At 40.9% G+C, this 19,374-nt stretch overlaps 1 protein-coding gene across 23 annotated transcripts in view; it reads right to left on the reverse strand.

The window, feature by feature from the left end:
- The window catches only part of RBFOX1 (RNA binding fox-1 homolog 1), a 1,114,622-nt gene that overhangs the window by 596,200 nt on the left and 499,048 nt on the right, over positions 1 to 19,374 (reverse strand). Inside the window, exon 1 of one of the 23 annotated variants that reach the window (XM_039560098.1) lies at positions 991 to 1,493. The exons of 18 other annotated variants lie outside the window; for them this stretch is intronic. In XM_039560098.1, the coding sequence (XP_039416032.1) occupies positions 991 to 1,126 (136 nt within the window). In that variant the 5' untranslated portion in view covers positions 1,127 to 1,493. Of the gene's footprint in view, positions 1 to 990; positions 1,494 to 19,374 lie in introns of those variants that run through there. 4 more of the 23 variants (XM_039560101.1, XM_039560102.1, XM_039560104.1 and 1 more) reach the window with 4 other exon arrangements.

Consider the following 19,374-nt stretch of genomic DNA (forward strand, 5'->3'; position numbering starts at 1 on the left):
TCCCAGTCTTTTATACACTGTTCCTGCTTTTTTCAATGCAAATACATAGAAATGGATTGTTAGCCAAAACTACCTGTGTTTAAATTGTATTTATTAACAAAACACTGCTGCTGTTATTTCCCATGCATTTTAACAAGTACAGTAATAAAACCTTCAAATACTCATAAATTGTGTTTTCTAAGATCAGTATATTACACTGGTGACAGACAGGGACCCCAAAGTTAAACAGGTGGCCAGGTTGGTCAGGAATCCTGCAACCTGCCTGCTGAAAGGCAATAATCCACCTGACAAAACCCCTTCTAATGAGACTCCTGCTCTATTTCATATAAATGCTAATACATACTCCATCCACAGAAAGCCAAGCATCTTTCTGAAGATGAAGTTCACATAAACTTCAACCAAACACGGAGGGAGGATGTATAATCCCCCCTGCACCTTGTTTTCTGCCGGCATCTCGCCGAGGAGCGCTCACACCCAGAGAAACACACTCACACCGCCGGGACGCACGCAGGGCACACAGCGGCAGCACCGCTAAGTTTGTACACCACGCACCTTGGACCAGCCCCCGGAGCATCCCTCTGCCACCGGGCCGGGCATCCTGCCCAGCCGCGGCTGGAGCCCGCTCCGCGTCCGCCCGGCAGCCCCCGCATCCCCAAATCCCTTCACCTGGCCGGCAGCCCCCCTCACCTGGCCGGTGTCCCCAAATCCCCTCACCTGGTCGGCATCCCCAAATCCCCTCAGTGTCCCCAAATCCCCTCACCTGGCCGGCAGCCCCCTCTCGCCGCCGCCTTCACGTGGGGAAGTCCCCTCCGGCCGCTGCCCGGCCCCAGCAGCCCCACATGCCAAGTGGCCCCAGCAGCCCCACATGCCAAGTTGCCCCGGCCCCTCCCGGCGGGCACAGCCGCGGCTCCGGGCGCTCTCCGGCGCGGACACAGGATGGATCCCGCCCTCCCCCGGCCCCAGATCTCTCCGAAGCTGCCGCTGCCTTACCTGAAGGGCATCTCCCACGCCTGCAATCAGCTGCCAAGGTTTCATGGTCGGCGGCGATGCCGGTGCGGCGCCGGGAGGAGCCGGGGGAGCCGGGGGGTCCCCGCCGGCCCTGCAGCCCCCGGACCCGCGGCACCATCCACCGCCCCCGCAGCCCGCCCGGGGCACGGCCAGCCCCGGCTGCCGGCTCCCTGTCCCTGTCGCTGTCCCTGCCCCTCTCCCGCAGGCGCCGAGCGGGGAGCGCTGGCAGCGCCGGGCAGCCTCCGCACCCGCGGAACTCCGGGCGGAGGGAGGTCCAGGCGCGGAATGGAAAGCGCTGCCGATGGCTCCCGCTACACCTGCATTATTCACGATGTCGGTGGGACAGTATTTATGACTTTCAATCTGCTGCGCTCCAGATGCTGCCGCGAGAGGCGAGAGCCCTCGGCTGTCTCTGCCTTCCTCTCCCGGCTGACGGGCTCGGCAGTGCAGGCGCTCGGCGAAGCCGTTTTGTTTTATTTGGAGATAAGAGCAGCTCCACGCCGGCTTAGCTAAAAAACACAGCCTTGTGGGAAAGGAAGGTGGGCACGGGAGAGCAGATTACACTCAATAATTCAGTTATGGAGTGGCTTAATGGATGGACTAAATATTAGCTGCTTATTAAAATATTAGACGTGGTGCTAAAGTTTGTAGGGGTTCGCTATTGGGATCAATCTTATCTGTACAAAATGGTTAACGTTTGGATTAAATGGTGATTAATCTCTTGTGAAATCCTGAATTTCTTTTAGAATAATATTGCAGACAGTCATTTTTACAAGACTGTCTGGAACTGAAACAAAACCTGAAAATCTTGCATAAGAGATGGCAGCAATTAACCCATTTGTGGAGAAGAAAAAAAAAAAAGTTTCAGATAAACATTAAAAACTGATGCCTTTCACTACACAAAAGCATTGCTTATGCCCTACCAAATAAGCTGCTATTTCAAAGTACATCTATTTATGCAACTGAAGTTTCAATCTGTAAACAACCACTTGTAGTCTATTGAAAAATTCTACAGATGCTGCTCAGAAGACTTCTCTAATTCTGTAAAATGAATTTTCATACCACACATACACTATTTCTCAAAAAAAAATATAACCCAAAAGTCTATTAAAACATCTCTCAATATTATCATTATTCTGCAATCAAAAATGAGACTAACAATCTGATCTCTTGGAAAATAACTTACATCAATCACTTCCTTTTTGTAAATACAAATCAAAGAATTTGCACCCCTTTTTGGCAGAAGAGAAGAGACAGGGTTTAATTATGTTCTGTGAAAACTTAACATATAGGAAATAATATTAGATTCAGACTGTAATTTCAGAAGGTTTTCCTTGTTTGGAAGTTTTTATCATAGCCATGCTCACCTTATTACCCAAAGGGTAAAGAAAACTTTCTACCTAGACAGATTACGGGACCATTAAGGCATCTTAATCATAATAGAGGAAAGTGTATAATTTAAAAAGAGAATGTTGCAAGGGTTGGCCTGAGCACTGGGCCTAATAGCCAGAACATCTCAGAGCTCACACTGCCTCACTGTGTGGTCTTGACCACATTATTCATCACTTCAGTTCTCCCACTTGTAAAATTAGAATAATATGACTTCCAGTGTCTCCCATCTCTGACTTCTCAGGAGGGCTCGAAGGATTAATGACCCTACAGTGCTCTGAGAATGAATAAACACTAACTGCTAAGGCAGAGCTAATGTACTTCAGAGCACTAAAGCACTGAAATTCTAAAGATTCCAATCAAACCACCTTGTGTGTCTAAACACGGGTGAAGTAAAATGCAGGGATTACTAAAATACCATCTTCTACCACTCACAGTCAACAAAATACTATGGGTTGGCTTATTAGTTCTGTTCTTTAAATCTGATTTTTACCATTTATTCCCAGTGTTAAGTTCAGTTCCATTAAAAATGCTACCAGCAGCAATTACCACTGCTAATTTACAAAACCAGGTTGTCTAGGGCAAGGCCATTTAGAGTCAAAGCAGTCAGAAAACATCACCATTACCTCTGACCTGTTGTTTTGAGCCTTTGCAGCACATATGGGCCTCCAATCAGAAGACCTGCAACTCTGGCACATGCTACATGTGGTCCTCAGTGTCGTTCTTCAGAGATCCCCATGCTTTATTCAAGTAACGAAAAAGAGTTTGAACCAACTAATTACCTCATTAGCAAAAAATAAGGGGGGCAGGGGAAGCACTGACAAAGCGCACACTGCTGCAGAAAGAGCTGCATCTCTCACAACATTGTGACAACAATCAAAATCAAAACAATGGTCCTAATTCCTATGTCAACTTAAAAAAGAGAATTGTAAATTCATGCTTCAGTCTACACAAATAGCAGCCTTGAATAAAAACCTGTGCACATTACACATTCCTCTTCACCAGTCTCTCTCAGTGGTGGATAACCATGGTTCTTCCACCTCACAGTTGAACAAGAGACAAAACGTCTGAAACGCTCTAACGGTCAAATGATGCCGGGCTGGTCTTTGAGTCACTGCAGGGAGGTGGCAGAACCTCAGCTGGGACGCCCTTGTTTGACAGCTGGGATACTCCAGCAGCTGTGAGTGCAGCCAGACCCACTGCAGCCACACCAAGACCCAGAGTTAAACGCCCTGTGAAGTGACCTGGGGATGAGCAAACGCTTCAGTGGGGAACCAGAGCAGGGCAGAGCAGGGGCTTGCTGTGGTCCGGCTCCTGAGGATCCTTGCCGTGACCTTCTCACGCACACATTTCCTACCATGGGCAAGAGACCTCCTGAACCTTTGTCCTTCCCATTACACTTGCAGGGACAAACCTTAAATAACTGAAATATTATTGTGATGGCAGCGGCTGTTGAGGTTTCAGTAATTCCAGATTTCTATCTTTTTTATTGGAGATCATTAAATAAGTATGTTCAATGCACTTACTGAACAGTACAGATGAGTGCCATCACATTATGTCTCATGGCACATCAAAAGTTCTAAATGAATTTAGTTGTTTATCTTCCCTTATATCTTTTTCTCTTTAAAAAAGGGAGTGTTTTTCTTCTGAGTTATCCAGTTGACAAGGAAAATCACAGAGAAGCAGACCAAAGCAACTAACTGTAAAATATGTGCCTTTTAGTGAAGGGTGCAGCTGGAGTTTTTTTTAAACAGATCCAAAGGTGCACGTGTCATACTAGAAAGCTTCCAGCTCAAAGCCTTCAGGGGTAACTGATTTAGTCATAATTTCCTGAACTAAGTTTCTGTGCTGTGGGAACTATTAAAAACCAACATAACCACTGAAGGAAAGTGAATATTGGTAAAATCCACGAGCAGCATCTCCAGCAGAAGGTTATTCTGCACCTGTCCAGTTTGTAAAGTGCTTTTACTACCGGGCAGTGAAATGGGGTTTAACCTTTAATGCACATCCATGTCCAACACACGGGGGTTCTCCATGCCTGATGGATTCCTGCTGGAATGGTTTCTTCCTCCGTGCCATCTAATGAGCAGCACCACACAAGGGAAGCCTAATGAAGCATATTCAGAAGGAAACTTATCATGTGATTTATCACAAACATGCTGCAGTTTTAGATCAAAATGGTTCGGGGTTTCCATGTGCAAGTTTGAGACAGACAACCAACGTGTTAAAAAAATCCAACATCCACCAGGTGTCACAAACCCAACAAAGCAATCAAAGCTCAAAGAAATCTACATCTGAGAATGCATGATGTTAACTGATGCTAAATAGTATCTTTTGGAGAGAATCTAAAGGATAAGGATTTTTAACCTGAACTATCAAAGGAAATACAATCAGAAAACAGAAGTTTTTCCTCTACCAAGCAGATTCTAAAAATATTCTCTAGGGGCTGGATCCTGCAAGCATCCACAATGTTGCTAAGCACACAACGAAACTGATTACAAAAGTACACAAAAATACTTGGGTTTAGCATTAGAGATGCTAAATGTAAGAGATGTTCCAAAAAAAACAGTGACACAAAATACAAGGTGTTTTCAGAGATCATTTTTCTGTGCGTTCAAAATGTCCATTCTTTTCTTTAGCCAATTGCTTACAAGTAGCCTCCATAAAGAATTTGTAAATGTGATTATACAGATCTGAATTGCTTCATTTTGCATTGTGAGTGATGTTGCATTTTCCCAAGGAGGTGTATTTGCTACTGATGTCACCAATCTCTCTTAAAGGTTCTAGTTCTGTTTCTGCTGCTCATACAATTAGGGCAGCTCATAAATGAGGTGACTTAAACATTGCAAGTATCCAAAGGTACTTTCACACTCTTACTGCAATACTAAATGCAAAAGTTTGCAGCATATTAAATGAAAATTTTATTGGCTATATTTTGTCCAAAAAGTCATGTCTAATTTCATTCAGAAACAAGAAATCAAACACCATCAAAATAGTAGAGGAACATAATTTTGATTCAACTAAACTAGTACTGATCTAATAAATGTTACTTCAAATATTGCTACAAAAAAAGTTTCTTGCATAAGTGCCATGAAAACTGCCATTAAAATAACCAGTCATGCCTGTATTCACCCCCCTATAAAGAGCAAAAAGGCATATTCCACAGGATAGTGATTTTTTGCACAGCCACTGCTGCTTAGGTGGTAATGTTCAAAAAAGAATTACTTATCCAAAGCCCTAAAATAAAGCAAAGTTTCTGAAGACTCATCAAATCAAGGAAAAAAATCTGTATCTCATTTTTGTCAAGTGTAAGGAAAGCAGCAGACACCATTTACCAGCAGCATTCACTTTAAAGACTGTTGACTCTTTTTTTGAGCTTGTTGCAAAGTTTAACGTTAAACATAAGGTAACAACACATCTACCAACATGAAGAAGAAACAGGTCTCTGAAAAGTCTTGAAGCAAAATAATTCCTTCTGTGCTTGTACATATTCACAGCCCTGTTGAAATGCTAAAGCAGTCACAGGAATTTGCATTCCTGAGGCAGACAGCATTTCCACAGGAACAAGGATTACTAGTTAAGGCTGCAACATGGACATTAACAGTTCCCTATATATGTCCTTCAGAGGCAATCTGGATCTGCTTTTAGATGTTCTTCCCAAACAAACTACAATTTTTCGTTTAGTAATTAGAATACTCAAATTTTTACTCTGTTGTGAGTTCAAAATGTCTTCCAATTCTGCAATCTACTTTTCCTTCTCACAGTATTAATGCAAATGGTTTCCTCAATAACACTGCAAAAGGTTAATTTGTCTACAGAGCCCCATGACCAGGAAAACACAGATGTGACAGTGCTCACCACACCAGCATAAGAAAATGTCATAACATGATGGAAAATACCTAAAACATCTGGAAGTGCACTTGCTTCCCCTTGGACATCAAATTGTGCAAGGTAATACCTTCAAATGATACCGTGCAGCCTACACCACAGGACAGGGCCCTGAATGCTGCTCAGAACACCAAATAAAGTCAATACAAAACATTTCCCAGTCCCAGGATCACAGCTGGAAGTCACTGAGGGAGCACTGAGGCCTCCCCCAGCCATCCTTAGAGGCACACACCCCCAGAGAAGTCTGAATTTAGACTTTTCACTCTGCCCGTGCCCCCTAAGTAAAGCAGAGCAAGCACAATCCCCTGTGACACAGGTGTGAGTCTGACACGTGCCTGCACCTAACAGGCAGTGAGCTGAGCAAAGAAAATAGAATGACAGAGTTTAGAGGCTTCTAGAGGATTTTTGGCCCTCTAAGTAGGCAAAGAAATACTCCTGTGCAACACTGTGAGATGGATGGAGGTAGAATTCTGTTGAGAAAATGGGTAACTGCCATTTTGTTCTTAGTTAATGACAAATCTTTATTTTGCAGCTGTATTTATTTTTACTCAACCTATTTTCATCTGCAGTTGCTCTCCAGATTGCAGAACACACCAATGAGACTTTTGTCACTAGTTTTAGAGGCATGATGTTTACTTCCTACTAAAATGAATGCAAAGATTTAAATATCTTTATAAATACAGGATATAAAGCACTGTAGAGATTGTTACTCGACAGACTTTAAACATATTTTCATCACTTAATAAAACACAACCACACAAATGCCACCACATTCTGCACTATCAGGTAGAAGGCAGAGGTTGGGACCACCTCCAGCTCAGTTATTGGGGACCTTCTCCCCTTTAAAGTCCTGTTGGCACAGAGAATGTCACAGCTTGTGGATGCAAGCAGCCACTTGCTCCTGCTCATCTGTGGCACAACAGAGTTGACTAATTAATTTTTTAAAGTATTCAAGATGTGACACATATATGGGATCGAATACAGATTAGCATTACAATAATCACAAAGCTTTTGTAGCCTCAAATTTGTCTTCTTGCAGCAAAGTTTCCTTTAATGTGCAAATGAACGATGTCACTACGTATCTGGAAATAAACAGGCTCATTATGATCGTGGCTTGTCACAAACACAGGCATTCGGGGTTATATTAACAGCACACAGTAGGCTGGCAGAGAAATAGAAGATCCATGCCCAACTGGCGGGTGCCACATCCTGACCCACCCCACCACTGGCATCCTGGAGTGGTGTTGGGAAAATGCCCTTCCCCCCAAATGTTTCTGGATTTGTTTTCATGAGTTGCAAGGGCTTTTTTGGCCTAGGGATAAAGACAGAATATGTTTGCCAAACTGAGTCATAAGAGAGCAAAAGGGACATGAAATTGTCTGAAACTTCAAACCCAGCAAAAGCTGAGAGAGAGGTTCAGAGGAGAGATGGCCCACACAACAGAATGCAAAGGGAAGGGGGAGATAGGGAAGTGAGCTAGCTGAAGTGTTCAAAACCCTGAAAATAACTGTCACCTAACGGGGGACATAATGATTGGGTTTTTTCCTTTTTTTTTAAATTTAATTTAATTTTTTACCTTTTTTTGGTTTTGAGATTAACTAAATCAGTGAGTCTGGAGTCACCTCACACATCACAGGTCCCACTTAACACACAACAAAAGGACCAGCACATACTTCAGGAAGAAATCCTGTATTGTGAGGGTGATGAGGCCCTGGCACAGGTTCCCATAGAAGCTGTGGCTGCCCCTGGATCCCCGAAAGTGTCCAAGGCCAGGTTGGACGGGGCGTGGAGCAACCTGGGATAGTGGAAGGTGTCCCCGCCTGTGGCAGGGGGTGGGACTGGGTGGGCTTGAAGGTCCCTTCCAACCCAAACCATTCTGGGATTCATGTGCTGTGACAAAAAGGGCTGCTCCTGGTAGCTGTTGGTAAACAAGAACATTCCTAATAGGATCCTCAGTGCCAGGGCAGTTAATTATAGGGTTTGCTTTACAGTGAGATGCAAAACACAGTGCAAAACACAGTGCAAAAATAGACGGTCCTTCAGAAGGATTTAGGGAGACCAATGCTAAGTTTGTCATCCATCAAGGAATGCAGACAGCATATTTTATATCAACATCCATGTAAGATGTTTCCAAGAATAATGAGGGCACAATATTTTAAAAACAAATTTCACACATTTTTCGGACAAAATGTTGGGGACTCGTGGTGTTAATTTTAGCAGTTTCAATTGGATTTGGTACGGTTGGAAATGCAAGGGGAAATCTGCAGTAATCAGGATGTGACACTCATTAACACTTTCACAAAATACCCACTGGATTTGCATAAACTCTGCAAAGATTCATTGGTGAATCTTTAATATGAGATTTCCCTTGGTTTTACTCCACATTCAGCTCCATTTTCCCTCCCTCTCTCCTCCCCCCTGCCAGTGAGAACTGCTGTAAACAGTTCATAACAACGCATAATAAAATGTACTGAAAAACTAAAATATACTTGTAATTACCCAAAAGCCTATATAATTGCATATATAATTTCATAAACTGCAAATATTTTTCAAGAAATTATTCTGTAAGGGAGAGAAATACTAATTGGATACAAAGGTTTGACAGAGTGGCACTCCAAGTCACTTAATAAATCTGGAGATGCACAGGCAAGTTCTTTAATGACCTGTGTATAAAACCCATCCATGGCCCAGCTTGCAGACAGCACAGTGTTTGCATGCAAAGTAGCATGAAAAGATTCTAGAAAATGGATAAACCACTAAGGCAGCAAAAGCTTTCTGCTTCTGACACAAAAATTTTAAGTAAATGCCACTATTAAGGGAGACAATTCTTGCTACTTCCAGTATCATAAACGTGGCAAGAAATTAAAATTAAAAAAACCCAAAACCTGGGTCATTTAAGTCTTCTTTGAGAAAGACATCCTTCTCAAGAGTCAATACCTACCATGAGTTTTTAGCTGAATTATCCAGGACCTATTGGACTACCCTGACTACATCAACGTGGGCTATTACAGCAGACAGTCTAATATATAATGGGAAGTTCACTATGAAAAAAAGATTATTTTCTCTTTTGAACTATTAAAAAAAAGCATTAACAGCTTTAAAAATTCTCATGGAAGCTCATTCTGCTGACAAAAATGCTTTTTGTTTACATTTTGATTTTAAACAGAAGTCTTCTACAATGGTTACGAGTTGAGCATTAATAGGATAAATTTAAGTAAATTTAGTATAATATTCAGAATAAAATTTTAAATTCAATTCAGTTCTTCTCCCTGTCCTAAATTCCTGCAAACAGACATAAATGACATTTAATTTCTGGTGTGCTATACTCCAACCCAACCATTTCTGTTAGAGCCTAAGCTTTGAAATGATTTGAACTATGTCCCTGTAACTGAACGGCTGTACCAGACAATAGATTATTTCACTTGCTTGCATTTTGAGCAAATTTATTGACTGAGAGTCTTATTTCAATGCTCCTACTCAACACATCATTATCTCTGATATCCCACAAGCACGTGAAAGAATTTTCTAAAAGAAAATACAACCTAAGTGTGAGAGCCAGGATGAGTTCCTGTATTTTATTTCTGGTTAAACTCTCAGGCTCAGATCACCTTTATGTCTTGTTCACTACTGAGTAATGGAAGCAGGCTGGGGAGAAAAATGAATATAAGTGGTTTTATTTGTCTTGTGGAATATTTTTAAAGATAAAGTAGAACATCAGAACTTGGATATTTTTTTTTTCCCCTGCTGAACAAGTGTGAATTGTGCTGGGGTCACCTGAAGAGTAAATACTCTGAGCACTTTTCATTTGGGTTTTTATTAAAAAAAAAGTGATCTCAAAGTGGAACAAATTTTTTTATTACAGTTTAGTAAGCAGAATTCTCATTCCAATGCTTTAAGACTCCCAGAGCACAACTGATCACAAACCAACAGCAGATCTTGGTAAGTAAAGCTCAAAAATTTTTCTCGAACTCAGAATTACCCATTTCCGAGGCTTACCCATCACAAGACTATTTGTACATGTAAAAAAGCACGAAACTTGTGAGATAATTTCAATAGTCACAATAGCAACAACATCCTCTGTGCCATTCCTCAAAGAATTCTCCTTGTTGGACGTACAACTGACTGTCAAAGACAGCAAAGAACTCTGCATTCCCTGCTTTAAGACTGCAAGGGTTCCACCCAAAACTGTAGAGCAAGAAAATGATTAAATCAAAAAATAAATAAATCAAAAAGGCATTGCAGGCTTTCAGAGTGTACTAATGACATGTGAACTCCCTGACCCTGTGACTGAAGTGGTGGTTATTATCAGACAACCACTGTGAAAATAAGCTGTTAGAGAATAAGAAGTCTTTACTTTTATTTCACTAATTCAAATGGCAGAATAATGACTCTTTTGAACTTGATTTCTCGAAGCTGCCATGTATTTTTCACTAGAGGCAAGGAAAACAGGTTCATCAGATATTTCACTTCTCATTTCTCTGTCTCAGTGGCAGGAATCTCAGATCGAAACACGTGCATGCCACACTGTCCCTTACAAGACAGTGAAGTAAAACTTAGCCAGCCCCTTTCTGCCCTGCATGGGTCAGGGATGGTAGGGTGAGAAACAAATTCCAGGATGGAAAACCAGGAAAAGGAAGAGGACACTGAATTCTGCTGCTTCACAATTCCCTGTGCCTGGCTATAGTGGACATTTTTGTGGCTCAAAGGGATGGGGTGCACAGAAACTCAGGAATAACTGAAGAATGGATAAAACACATTTCTATGACTATAAGGTGATTTTTTTTTTTGGCACTCATACCTGGTTGTCTGCAGCAATTGCATCTATACAGAACTTGGAAACTGGGTGACAGAAATTTGGCCCTGAGGAATCCGTATCAGGATGAATTTCTTAAAACGCAGGCAATATGGGAAAACAGAGCAAATATTTTGAGGGCTGACAGACTCTCCTGGACGCAAAGCTGGCGCACGTGGCAGGAGGCTGGGCAGATGTGTGTTGGCAGGCAGCTGGAGCTCGGTGCTCAGCCAGCTGCCAGCATCCTCCCAGGACTGATGCTCAAGGCACACAAAGGTGTGACTGTAGCAGAAATGTAAACTCGGATTTCTCAGGGACAGTTTGGGCCATCGAGGCCACGAGCCCTTCTGCCCACTCTCAGTGGCAGAAAATGAAAGCTCATTATTTATGCACTGAGAGCTCTCCAGTCTGATCCTGGGATAAAGATACAAGTCCAACACAGCACACAGAGCTAGAGGTGGCACTAAAGGAAACCCAAGATTCCAAATAAGGAAACAGTGAATTCCACTTTCACCATAATATTATGCCCACATCCCTGCTCCAGACACCAACTCCCACCAAACTTCCAGAGAGATCAGGCTTCTTGTTAAAAGCACACAAAAAGTCAGCACTACTATTTCATTCTAGTATCAGTGGCTCTCTCCTTCTGATTTTAGAATTATTGTTCCTACCAAATTCCACCACTCCTGGTATGTTCTGAGGTTCATATAATTTCATGGCCTTTGCTCCCCTTTCTTCTCTTTAGGAAAACCCTCCTTCCCCCCATTCAGAAGATAAACTAAAAGGCTCTAAACCACTATTAAGTGTTAATTTTACCTGGAAAACAAAGTGGCATTCACACTCTGCACAACACATAAGGAAAAGAGTGAAAATTCAGGACACGAGTCAGGGCAACATATTCCACATTGACTTCAACTGAAAAAAGTTAATTTGTGGATATAAAATTTTGAATGAAAATTACAGTAATAATAAAACTGCAAGCCAACTTTTTACTGCATTGCAATAAAATATTACTCAAAACTTCAGTATGTCCTATCTCATTCTAACAGAAAGTTCAAAAGAAAGAACAAAAAGATTTAGGAGGTTATCCTTTTAGATATATATATTTGCGAAACATATTTTTTTATATTTCTAGATATAAAAATCACATAAATGTTCCCAGACTAATACATTTACTGAGACTTTAAAAAACAAATACAGTTCACCATTATTCCATCAATGAGAGAACCCAAGAAAAACAAGTGATCCAAATTACCCCACAAGCCCCAGTGATGCTCCCCTGAACATCTGCTGTACTGAATAAACATTATATATATATATATATTTTTTTTTTTTTTTAATGCACATACATTTAATATCCTTAACAGACAAGCAAGTGCAGCACAACTTGATTGTGATTATTTGGAAAATAGAAAAGCACCAGAGATGTTTTTGAATTACAATGCCAGAAGCAATGGGCAGTAACATTTTGAAGAGAAGTTGTCCAGAGTGGTTGTTTACGACAGGCTGGAGGGCTCTGACTGCCAGGCCTTTGACAGTAAAGTGCCATCACCTTTTAATAAGATGGGAAGAGTAAGGCTTAATTTACTAAAGAAGTTTTCCTGTATTCTTGTGAATTCTCACACATCATTAAGTCTTTTTTATATTATTCTAAGAACTGTGGGGTTTGGGTGATTTCACTAACTGAAGTCAGAGTAGGATGACTTTTGGAACATGACACCACTTAAAGATTCTCTTATTTTTATTAACATGCACACCTAGAGAAGTGAGTGACCATCACATCACCTCTGCTCTAGCAGTTTTATTGTTTCATTCCAACTTCACACAGTGGCTTCAGCTGCTCCTCATGACACAAATGCCTTCCAAGTGTCACACCTACTCTGCAGATTTCTCAACATATCCCTTCTAAGATTTTTAAATGGCTGCTTCATCTACACCCTTAAAACCTAGTATTTCAAGAGAACGTAATATTCCATATTTGCGTTTGTTTACATTTTTATAACTACACATCGCCCCAAGCAAATAAACTGTGTTTTCTAACTGGTGGAGTTATGCAGTATTTATTGAAATTGTAGAATTCATGCTGTTACTATGAGAGCATAAAATAACAAATGTAAAATTAAAACTCATCATTACCTTGAAATCCGGCATGAAACCTGAAACTAAATTAAATCTTATCTAAATGCCAAAATCAAGGAGAAGAAAAACACCACCAAAGGGAAAACTAGATTCTCTTTCCTATTTCCTATTCAATTTGTTTGCATTTTTACAAACAGAAGACTGAAAAAAGGTATCTGAACAGTCATAGCTGAATCACCTAGAACAGTGAGGGGCTGGCATGTGGATGAAGACAAACATCTTTCCATCAAAGACTTTGAAAAGAGTCTAAATCTACTCCAAATCCAGACTTGGTGAGCTGTGAGAATACAGCAGGATTTAATTCTCTGGATGAGTCTTATACCATACACTGATCAAGACTAATAAAATAACACAAGATGGGATAACTTTTACCATATCCAAGGCAATATGAAATCATTTGCCTGGGCACAACTCAATAACAACTGGACTACTCCCCACCCACCTGCACACAGAGGCAGAAATGCAGACAGCTACAAATGCAAGCAGATTTTAGGAATTCTGTGAAAACATTCATTGAAACAAGAGGAAAAGTTTCCACAGCTTTTCAGTCGTGAACTTGACAAGAGAAGTTCAATGAAGAATCAGACCAAATTATTTTTATTGCAAAATGGGACAGGATGCCATTTGATTCAAATCTGATGCTCCAGTTATTTGGTCATTAGAACAATGATTCACCATTCCAGGCATCTTTATCCACCGTTCTTCTGGGCCCGTATCAGAGAAGCCAATCTACCAGGTAGCAATACCACAGCACCAGAAATCAAGTTTACCCAGGAAAGACATTTTTATTTGTGCCAATTCTAGTATATAAATCTTCAAATAATAGTAAGGTCAATAAATTTAATGCAGGTGGAAATTACTTCAGATAGGCAAAAATGGCAGGCCTTCAATGCAGAATGACTGTCAGGCCAAGGAAAGGAGAGGAAAATTGGAATAACAGCCAAAGTCACAGTGTAAATCACCACTGAACTATCTGAGAACTCTGCATGATACCACCAGAGAAGGCTGTTGGGCTGGAAAGAAGAGAGTTGGAAAACAATTGCCTGACGACTGCAGAACACAGACTGGAGTACAAAGACTTGAACAGACTTAAGGAAATAAGAATGGAGATATGAAGGCCAAATACAAGCTCACTGACTAAGCCAGAAACCAGTCATAGTACCAGAAGTACCATCACAGGTCAGGAGCAGGCAAACGCTGCTCCCTGTTGTGGAATCCCAGAAGATGATGAATGTCCCAGACACTGAAAGCTGGGTGCCTGAGGGGCCAACCAAGGGTTGGTGGCAATAAGAGACAAGGACTGTTGGTAATAACAAGATGAGGAGTAAGATCATCTCTCGTGATCTGAGATAGGCTGTCAAAATAACAAAGTCCTCTTTCTGCCTGCACCATTAAAAATCAGTCTTGAAAAAAAGCTTCTACAGAATGTGGGCTCTCCTTAAACACGTCAGAAATGAAATGTGTGTGGTAAAACCTGTGAGCTGTTGCCTGCAGACACAGTCCTGCACTTCAGCAGAGCCCTTCTGCTGAAGGTCTTACTGCAGGTCCTTCAGTTAAGTGAAATATAAATTGGTAACTGTTGTTGATACTAATTTCTTAGACACTTATAACTAAATTATCCACTAGAGAGCACAGCAACATTTTCAAACACATTCTGCTTATGCCTGCAAGTGCCAAGTGAGGTCCTTGTGATGCTCAAAGTCACTCTCTACACAAGAAATATGCTAAACAATCTGCCATGCACAGCAGAGATAAGGAATGGACTCAATACAAGGCTTGAACGAGAAAAGGTCAACAGACCATGAACTTTTAATGAACAAATTTCAGCTGCTCCCAGCCTTGTGTGCAGTTCTTGGACATTACAGATGAAATAACTTCTTTTGCATTATACAATTTTTTTGTGTATAAATATATAACAACATACAACAGAAAAAGAAAATACATTCTTCCTTCCTGCAGTAGAAAGCCTGAGCAGCCCTGCTCATCAGCATTCTGGGCAAGAGCTGCTCTGCTTCCTGTTCTCCAATATATTCTGGTGATGTCATGACATTTTTACTTTCCATTAAAGAAAACCTTTCATCATTTACTATTTCCCATTTTAATGAGCATCCTGAAAATTCATCTATCATTTAAAAACGTAAATAAAATATTCTGCAGTTTTGCTGTGTTTTACAGTTGCTGAGAACAAAAAGAGTATCATCCATATAAAGTACTCTGAAATTTCTGCTTTAAAATATTGTTTAAAACTGCTGTATTCCCACAGGCCTTCATCAATACATTGACAAGGGTGTCCACAGCATGTAGAAACCTGAATTGTACGTCTCAGAGCCACAGGGAGACAAATCAACTCAACCAGAGATCTTTGCTAAATATGTTTTTCTTCCTTTTCCCACAAACCATTTGAGTCAATCATTGCTGCAAAAAGATTAATAGCATAGGGCATCTTGAATTCCCAGAAAAACATAGAACTTGGCATATCTAGTCAAATAGGTTCAGAAGGAGATAGATTCAGACACTGAAAAAAAAAAAGCCATTGGAAGTATTTAAGTCTGAAATAAGACACATGTAAGAGGAATCTTGTCCTAAACAGCATCAGTTACTGATTTATAATCTGGAGAAGAGGGGGTTTATAGACATTTCTCATTTATGTTGGCATCCCCATGAATATAAATGGAATTATAAAGCTGACAACTACTACAGAATGAAAAGAGAAGTGCTAGGAAAACATTCACTGTCCATGGGAACTGCAAGCAGCACAGTCAGCTGTGAGGATGGCGAAGCACTTGACAACAATTGCTGCAAACAAAGAGGAACAAATAGCAAGGTGGAGAAAATCCAAGTCAGCAAAAAGGGATGAACACAAACCACAGCAAAGGCTCTCCATGAGTATGTATAAAGGCTAACATGGATTTCCACAGCTCAGGTTAACAGGGCATTGAAATGTCACAGAATACAGATGATGTGAGTGCTACTAAATGCAATCTGTTCACAGAATCATAGAATGGTTTGTGTCGAAAGGGACCTTTAAAGGTTATTCAGTTCCACCTCTGCCATGGGCAGGGACCCCTTCCACTGTCCCAGGCTGCTCCAAGCCCTGTCCAGCCTGGCCTTGAACACTTCCAGGGATGGGGCAGACCCAGCTTCCCTGGGCACCCTGTGCCAGGGCCTCCCCACCCTCACAGGGAAGAATTTCTTCCTAATTTCTAATTGAAGCTTCCTTCAGTTTACAGCCATTCACCTTTGTCCTATCATGTTCCCATGAAAAGTCCCTGTCCAAGCACTCATTTCTTTGGGTTTACTACAGTCTGGTTTTCATTTTCTTCAATCCTATCAGTTTAAAATCACCATCAGTGTATTTTTCATAATAGGCATAGTTGTATGCTTATACAGTTGGGGAAAAACAAACACACAAACAAACCAACCACCAAAAAAAACCACATAAAAACAGAACGAAGAAATATGAATTATCAGGTTTTCTCAGTATAATTTACCATTATGGATAACTCCTGGCACAAGTGAGGAAACCAGTTTACCAAATCCTCCTCGACACTGAGAAATGTATTTTAATATTGATTGACCTGATTTCCTCTTTCTGCCTTTCAAATCACACTAATGGGATCTACATCAGAGAGGGAGGGTGTAGGGGTGGGATCTAAAATAGCTTAATTGGCAACACCCTGCAAAGTAAGGCTAGAAAGTGGCAGTGGCAGCCAGATCCTACCTGGAGAGTGATACAGGCAGAATCTGTGTCTGCTTCATCAAAAAAAGTTGAGCCTTTTTTGATGATTTCCAGCCCCCAGTAAAACACTTCTCTGCAGCATAAAGTGTCCAGGTCTTGGGAGCAAAGCTTCTTTGAAGGGGGGAAGGATTTCCTGGCTGGAGATGAAATGCTGACCCGTGGTTATTAGAGCTGCAGCTCCTTCACCTGCATGGTTTTCGTAAGTGTTTTGGCTCTGCAAGAGTTGATGAGCAGTTTAACATCCTGCTGGGAAAATAATAGCTTCTATATCCATGTGTGGACCATTTCAATTCATCTAGGGAAGAAAAGTCTCTGTAGGTGCAAAGGCTCACACAAAATATATACTTTTAATAAAGCATTTAGGGGCAAAAAGAATGATACTGACTTTCCATCTCAGTTAAAGACAAGCTCATGCTGGAAAAAATTTGTTCATGTTGGACAAATGCTGAAGCTGATGGGCCTGAGGCTTCTGTGCACAGTGTACCAGCCACTTCTAAATGGATTCTAAGTGGATTTATCTTCTTAAAAGGTATTTTGCTTTTTTAAAAATTACTGATTTTAAATTTGCCAGAAGTCACTCAAAAGACTGTAATTAATTTTTAAATGTTGTGCATTACCACAACAAGGTTTGAAATAAATCTAGACTAAAGCAGGAATTTTATTATTCAGAAAAATTCTGCACCTCTGACTGGTTTAAGTATACATACCAAAGCAAGACCTCACCCAAGGATGAGAAAAGACTCAATTTGAGGAAAAGGCACAGTAAAGAGGCTCTATTAATTAACCAAGAAAAAAAGGTACATATTTAACACCATGGAGAGGTGGTATTTTGAACTCATCAGTGTGGGCTCAGAAAGGGGCCCCAGTGCGGGTTCGTTGTCGAGGAGATGGATAAAGAAATGGAATAATCACTCTCATAAACTTCACCTTTTTATGGCTTGCCAGGTGACTTTTGAACACTTATGCAGGCACTGCTGAAGGGGGCCACACACTCAGATCTCCAGCATAAAAACCTGAGAGTCCCCCACCAGGGCCTGGGCACACGGTGAGGTTTGGCCTCACCCTGCAGACCCTGGGCTTGGCTGAGCTCACCACAGAGCTTTGGTTATGAGTGAACGTGTTACACTGCATAGTTGTGAAGGAAAAAGCCAGCTTTAAAAATCTGTTATTTAGCAAGCATGTGTAGTAAGGATCAGTAGCAGAGTGAAGCCTTTTTCTGACACAGAACCCAAACAGGTGACAGAGAACTGTTTTACATGAAGGTTGTGGCTGTGCCCCAGCAAACCTCGCTTGTCAAGGACAATAACACAAATCAGAGCACCACCAATGGGGTGTAAAATCACTCCAGCTCTGAAATTCTGTGCTGAGAATCCCAAGATTTGTCATTTATCAAACAAACTTCTGAATCTCAGGAAGACAACGCTACCTTAACATAATCGCATTTTTTAGTGACAGCTCAGCTCAGAAATGCACAAAAAATTTGTGAAGAATTAATTTAATACAAGCCCCTTCACAAGCTCCAGATTATCCATCTTGGTCTTTTGGAATGGAAACAGGAGACTCATTTTTCTGACAAATTGGAAGATAATTTTTATCTCAAGCTTTCCACAAATACTACTTTTGTGTAAACTGAGAAAAGCACGTGTACAGTATCATTTAGAAAAATTAACAGAACTATTTTTACACTGATGACATTAAAATAAACTCGAAATAGACATAAGAAAAAGGGTCTTTTTTTATCTTCTGTCTACACGCCCAATAAAGTGGTTCTCTGCATATATTTCATATAAATCTTGACACAAAAATCCAGCAGCCCTAGATCTAGCTGTATTTCACAGTTTAAATGTTTTTAATTAAGAACATCATACCAGCAATTTCCAAAGCAACAACATAAATGGTAAAAGCAACAGGGAATCCCAAACAGCCCATATAAGCAGCCATATGGTCCAAGACACACATCCTATCCATTATAAGAGTAAGGCAGTATTTTTCAAAACAGAATTGAGAATGGTACAGTAGAAAGCTGGTATTTTTACTAATGCTGTTTAAATTCTGGCCTAATGCAGTGTTTCAACAAGCAGTACAGAAAATTATCTCCTTCCTTCAAGATGTTGAAAGGATGTGGGAAAGGAAAGAGAGCATTAAAAAAAAAAAAGGGGGATAAATGAATATATATATATATATATATATGTATATATATATATCTTGTGGATAAAAGCACCCAATCCCAGTTTAGCTTCCATACAATAACTCTTCTCAAAGAGCAACAAAAGGGGAGGTAATTTCACAGGGAGGTCTTCCGGGATGACAGAATATATGGATTCCATTAACTGAAGACAGCTGTGGAGCCCATTAATTTTCCCTGGCAGCCTGGGGACAGCAGGGGCCATGCTGGTGTTTGTTAAGCAAAGGGGACGTC

This window comes from Corvus cornix, chromosome 14, assembly GCF_000738735.6.
Source record: "Corvus cornix cornix isolate S_Up_H32 chromosome 14, ASM73873v5, whole genome shotgun sequence".
NCBI lineage: Eukaryota > Metazoa > Chordata > Aves > Passeriformes > Corvidae > Corvus > Corvus cornix.